Source organism: Elephantulus edwardii, unplaced genomic scaffold (genome assembly GCF_000299155.1).
Source record: "Elephantulus edwardii isolate Elephantulus edwardi_28Jun2011 unplaced genomic scaffold, EleEdw1.0 scaffold00029, whole genome shotgun sequence".
NCBI classification, from domain to species: domain Eukaryota; kingdom Metazoa; phylum Chordata; class Mammalia; order Macroscelidea; family Macroscelididae; genus Elephantulus; species Elephantulus edwardii.
In genome coordinates, this window is record NW_006399779.1 from 14,127,402 (window position 1) to 14,134,026 (window position 6,625).

At 45.2% G+C, this 6,625-nt stretch overlaps 1 protein-coding gene across 3 annotated transcripts in view; it reads right to left on the minus strand.

Moving 5' to 3' along the window:
- Positions 1-3,076: 3,076 nt before the first annotated feature.
- PAMR1 (peptidase domain containing associated with muscle regeneration 1) overlaps positions 3,077-6,625 on the minus strand; it is a 116,198-nt gene continuing 112,649 nt past the window's right edge. For all 3 annotated transcript variants that reach the window (XM_006883757.1, XM_006883759.1, XM_006883758.1), the window contains 2 exons: positions 5,623-5,915; positions 3,077-3,613 (listed from right to left, as the gene is read on the minus strand). In XM_006883757.1, the coding sequence (XP_006883819.1) occupies positions 3,077-3,613; positions 5,623-5,915 (830 nt within the window). The remainder of the gene's footprint in view (positions 3,614-5,622; positions 5,916-6,625) is intronic.

The following is a 6,625-nucleotide window of genomic DNA, read 5'->3' on the forward strand; positions in this document are numbered from 1 at the left end:
GATTGATTCAGTGACTGGGGTAATCGGGATGGGTGTGTCAGAGGCAATGAGATTGGTACAGGATAGAGCACGGTTTAGGGCTGTTGTACATAGGGCACTATGAGTTGCAAACGACTCGACGGCACATAACAACAACTAAATCTTGAATAGAGGCTAATACATTTGTAAAGTAGCAGCTCCCACTCATTCTATCCACAAAAGAGGGATATTTGATAATTTTTGTGGCTGACATTGTGATCTCTTTTATTTGTCAGACAAGAAGTACAGTGTAATACATTCTAGATATTACATGTAACAAACTATGTCATGTGTTATTTACACAGTAGCTCACTTGTCACAATTCCTCTGAAAACATATTGGGGTGATTTTTTTATCTTCAGCGGTATTACTTTTTTGTTTGTTTGCTTATAAAGTTCATGTAAAAAAAACCCATATTTTTGTTTTTGTTGTTGTTGTATGCTGTCATCACTGACCCTCCAGAGGGTTTTCAGAGGCTATAAGTGACACAGGAGGAGATGCCCATCTTTCTCCCACGGAGCACTTGATGGATTCTAACCAAGTCCCTTTGGGTTGGCAGTGCAGCTGTTTGCCATTTAGCCACAACTTATCATTGTTAGGTGCCATAGAATCAAATACAACTCCTAGAACCTATGAACACCCAACCTGAACCCTGCCCTATCCTTCCATCCTCAGCATCTCTGATACACTGGAGCCCATTGCTGAAGTCACCCTGGGAATCGATCTTGTTGAGATCTTCCTCTCCTTCCCCGACCCTCCGTCTTTCCAAGCATGATGACCTTTTCCAAGGAATAGCCTCACCTGGCTCCAAGTCCAAAGTATGAAAGAGATCGACTACAAAGCATATCATGTAAGTTTAGTAGATGATGAAGCTGAGGTACAGAGACCTAGAATTTGCCCCAAATTCCTTAGAAGTTGAAAGAATTTGAAGTAAGAACTCTCTCATTCAATCTCCATTACATCTCTCAAGATTCAACTTTCTATTCTTAAAGATTGGAAGCAGGAGTGGCATCCACTTCCTAAACAACCTGCCTCCAGAAACTCTATGAACTTTGATAAATGTCAACAGTTGTAGAGGGGCTTCAGGCCTTTTTTTTCATAGAGTCGCTGTGAGTCATGCTCAAATTGAAGGCAATCCACAACAATGTTCTTAAAGAAAGAACAATCCGAAACACATCTGTAGAATAAAATTCTCCAGTCCCAGTCAAGCCTTCAGACGACTGAAGCCCCAGATATCTTAACTGCATTATCACTGTGAACCAATGAAATAATGAAATAAAATTTAAAAAAAAAAACCAAAACAACCAAGCTTACTCATTAAGCTGTAATGGTCTGTGTAATTTGACAGCCAGTAACAGACAATATGGCTTTCAGATTAAGCCATGAAGATAGGAAAGGGGAGAAGACATGAATATGACTTATGGAAAGTCCCAGTCAAGACAAAAAGAAAATTTCCTTCTGGCCCCATGGGATTATAGGACAGTCAGGAGTCTTGGTTGGGAGCAAATTTGTGATCATTGTCCATCTGCGGTCTGAGGTCCTTGAGGTAGAAGATCTCTTGGATAGAAGTAAAGTTCATGCTTTTAAGATTACAGGAGAATACCTCCCACAGTGTAACAGCTCTAGGCTCTCAGCCCTCATGTGGTGTGGACAAAAGACCAAGAGGTTCCCACAAGCCCTGAAGAGAGGATTCTAGGGGAGCTGCCGGAGAAGGCCGCCATTGTGGCGATGGGATTGAGTGACTCAAACCGGAGTCACGGGCAGACCTCAGAACACCGTCACACCAACAAGTGCTGAGAAGCAGCTAAGTGAGCAGCGCGGGCTAGGAATCTCCCCACAGATCAGAGAGAACAAAGCATAAGTTATACATATTACAGACCACTCTACCAACTGTCTTCAGAACACCCAGGAATGGCAAAGACCCACCACACATCTCTAAGGATCAGTGAGCACATGCATGTCTCCAGTCCATCCCATTATCTGTAGCCATATAAGTCTCTAAGAGATCAGCTTGGAAGGAGGAAACTGGTGAGGCGAGAGGAGGAAGAAAGGATAAAATAGTGAATCAACCAAAAGAATAAGTATCCCTGGAAAGATCACGGAAAGTGTTTGAACCGAATTCATTTGTTTCTTTCCAATATTCAACGGTATCTGTGGGTGGAGCTTAAGAGGAAAATCACATCAGTTATAGGTAAAAACAAGGCTACAGTTTCTGGGCATATTGAAATCTGGTGTGAGTTAAAATTGGTTCTAATTCAGCTGCTATAAAAATATATGAAAAATGTGTACAAGTTCAAAGTAGGAGTTTTATGCTGTATCTTGAGCATGAGAACAAGAGGGCAGATGAAAAATGTTCTCATCCCTGGTTCTCGCCTCTTCACCAGCCCTAGCTGCTCACACCGTGGCCCTCCTCCCTCTGTTCATTGCCCGCCGAGCTCCAAGCTTGACACTGGAAAGAGGATCATGGATGCTTTGAGAATTGTAATTCATGGCTCCAATAATTATAATTATTATTTGTCACACAGAGAACAGGATACAGGAGTCAGAGCTGTAGCACATTTGTCTTGTAGGTCAGAAGGAAACCCTTGTTTATTAAAATATGTACAGCTGATTGGGGAAGGGAAAGGATTGTACTGAACCATGGCAATGTACATGAAAGCATGCACCTCCTCCAAGCTCTGCAGTCCGGCAAGGGTCTCTTGGAACTTGATTTGCTGAAGTCTTACAAGTGGCTTCGGAAGCCCAGTCCTCCCATCAACCTTTTCTCAACCAGAGCTGACCAAGATATTGAAGCCACCAGAGGGTGGCCAAGGCCCCTTGGTCAGTAGGAGGGAGAGGTCTTCTTCGATTTCAAATTGTCTTATTTGCAAGCCCTGTCCAAGCAATTAGATGCCAATCTGCACTTGACCTTCATTGAGTTTTGTCCCTGAAATTGGAAGCTGTAGCTTAGCCAAATTCATGAGCATTAATACACCTCATGTCCACACTGCCTCAGGCAACACATGGCTGGAGCCCATGAGTTCGCTGGATGTCTTTCACCAGACCAAGGCTCAAATGCTCACTTCATGTTTCTCTCAATCCAGTCTTTAAAAGGTAGCACCTTGGTGAAAGCAGTGGAGAGGCTGTGGCTGCATGTTTTATCGTAGCTCCAACTGACCAGCCCCACCAGGTGCCAGCGTGGCTCAGGTGATGCCCGTCCTGGGAAGGACACAGCTGCAATGCCCCCTGTCTCTGCCAGGCAGATATTAGAGGGGGCACTGGAGTACTGACTGGCACAGAACATGTTATCCGTGACGCTCACTGGGATGCCATGGTCTTCATGCTGTTCCTCACACAGCAACGAGTCCACGACCCTGACCACCCCCGAGCGCAGGGTATCATTCTTGAATCCCGGGGTGTTCACATCAGCCAGGACATTCCAGCCAGCCACAGTGATGTGGGACTCTTGGAAGGCAGTGCTGAGGTCACGTGCAGATGCTAGGCAGATGGGTTGCACTCTGGTGCTGATACGAGCCTTGTCTAGGAGTTTCAAAATGGCCATGTCAGAGTCAAGCAGGATGGGATCATAGTTGGGATGCAAAATGACAGCAGCTATCTGTAAGTACAAAGAACAGACAGCAGTCAGCTCTACAGTGGACAAGAAAAGGGCAGCCCTGAGGTGAAATTTTAAGAGAAAATGTCTACAAGAAGCTGCAATTATTTGGAAATGCTTTGCTCAAGGCATTTGCAAAGCAATTACCAGATTTCAAAATTGTAAGCTTCAATATCCACCAAGACGTGGCAGGTGATGTTGACTAAGTGGAGTGGATGGGGCGGGGCGGGGCGGGGCTGCAGAACAGGAGAACACACACCCGTCTAAAGTGGGCAATGGGCCGCGCAAAAGTGGGACAGCATTCTAATTGTGCCAGAGGATCTCTAGCTCCAGCTTTCATCTGAATCTTCCTGATTTTTAAGTATTAGCAGGTAGCTAATTTAAAAGATTATGATGGGACCATCAGATCACTCACCCCAAAAGCAATCCATTTGCAATCTCTGTTCTACTGTAACCACTTCAGTCAGGAAGATGGAGCTGCACCCTGAATGCTCCATGAGACTTCCACAAAGGCTGCCCTGATTGTCCCAGTCCCTGCTGATCATTCTCTTTGGAGGCTTCAAGGAGCTAATATCTATAATTCACTGTACGTACGTATGTATGTATGTATGTATGTATGTATGTATGTATGTGTGTATGTGTGTATGTATGTATGTGTGTAATCAATTACTCCCACTGCATTTGGATGAATTTCCTTAGGGAATCTCCCATGCTGCACAGATCACCATATACTGGTCCATGTCATTCGAATGTAGGCACTTGAAGACTAAACCTATTTTTTTTCTTTATGCAACTTCCCAATGAATACAGGAATCACACTGTGATGATGGGACTTCAACAATAAATGAGTGGGCAGACAGACATGTGGGTAGATGGAGGGGTGATTGAGGGATGGGGGAGGAAGGAATAGAGGGTTGGATGGAGGAGTTAGGGAGGAAATGAGGGGGAGAAAGAAAGGAAAGGAGGGAAAGAGGGAGGGGAGGATAGGAGATAGAAAAAAAAGGAGGAAAGAGTATTTAAATGATTTGGGCAGCTTGGCTAAAAACTATATCCTTAAAGCCTAGACTAGTACCCCAAGTGAAAATGGGATGGATGTTTGATGATCATGATGTATCTTTGTCTCTATCCTATTCTAAAACCATTGAAGAAGAAAGATTCCGTGGTGCTCCTAAATGTTCCTTCCCTGGTATCTGGCAACATAAACTATGAGTCCCCACTACTTGCTGAGGCAGCACCGATGGCTTAGTGGTAAGCAATTATGCTGCCGATGCAAGGGGATGCAGTTCTAACCCACCAACTGCTCTGGGGGAAAAGATGGGCAATCTCTTCCTGTGTGATTTACCATCCCCATGGGAGGATCAGCCATGGGCCGATTCTGACTCAGTGATATGCAACAACAGCAGCAGCTATGTGCTAGGTGCCACCATGCTGAGGTGAAAGGTGGCAGAGGTATTATCTCTTGGTGGACCTCTCCAAAGTACTGAAGAGCAACGATGTCAGTCTGGAGACTAAGGTGTGCCTGATACAGGCCATGGTCTTTGCAATCACTTTCTATGCACCAGAGAGCTGGGCAATGACTAGGGAGGATAGAAGGAGAATTGATGCCTTTAAGCTATGGTGATGGAGTGTACCATGGACTGTTAGGAAAACGAACGGGTTCATCTGGGAGAGGGTTAAACCGGGCTGCTTCTTGGAGGCAAGGATTCTGAAGCTTTGTCTGACATGGTTTGGACATATTGCAAGGAGGGACCAGTCCTTGGAGAGGGACATAATGCTTGGGAGGGTGGAGGGACAGTGCAGGAGAGGAAGACCCTTGATGAGATGGATTGATGCAGTGACTAGGGTAATGAAGATAGCTGTGTTGGAGACAATAAGATTGGCACAGGATAGAGCAGGTTTTAAGGCTGTTGTATATAAGGTCGCTATGAGTTGCAGGTGACTTGACAGCACATAACAACAACAACTTGGACTTTGTTGAATTACATATGGTTACCCAGGGGCAGCTCTCTCACCCGCAAGTTCTGGATGGTTTTCTCATCCCGGTCATCATCCCTGTAGAATTTCCCCAAGACGACTTTGAGGTCTGCTGTCTTGATCACGGTGACCTTGCCCAGGTCACTGACACAGTGGGCTGCAACCACTACAGTGCGCTCATTCACCAGGGCGCCGCTGCATACCAGGAACCACGCGCCCTTGTGCAGGCTGTCCCCATGACCCCCACTGGTCCTCCTGTAGATGGCTGCCTGCCATGGCCAGCGTGTGCCCTGAGCCTTCGGAGTAGTGTTATTCTCGATTTTCCCACAAACTATGGAGAAAACACAAGTTCAGTAAGTAAGATGAACTGAGATCTTCCTTACACGATGAAAACAATGTGTCTCAGCTGGGATAGCACAAATCGGAGCAGGGGGCTCCATGGGTGTGTTAACCCCCAAGCTGCCTCCTCTTTTTTACTCCTTTCCTTTTCAATATTAATTAGCCACCTTGATGTGGCTAAAAAGGCTAGTGTTAAAACTGGAGACTTTGCAGCCAAATGAAACCTAGATTCCAATCCCAGGTCTATACTTCCCATCAGGAGGATTTTGGGCATGGAGTCTAATCTTTTAGAACCTTAGTTTTCTTACCTGTAGAATTACTAGTGATGAGAATTGTGTCAATGAGCTCTGGAGACCGACTTGACACACATAACCACCGAACACAAATTTTATGTGTCATCACTGTTATTTTACATCTGAATGACCCCAAGGAACTAACATGGTCTGCTCCCCTTTGACAAAGAGGGGGTCAGTGTAGCTTAGTGTGTGTTAGGCCTTCTTCCCAGTAATTTCCATCTGTTATCTCAATACTGCTCAGTGTCTTCCACCTATCATCTCAATTATCCGGCCATAACCTTATAAGGTCATCCATACTATCTTCATCTATGGATGATGAGTATGAAAACTAGCGAGTAAAAGAGTGACCAAAAGAAAAACTCCCTCATTGGTACACAATCCCCCCCGCACCTCCCCAAACCCCACC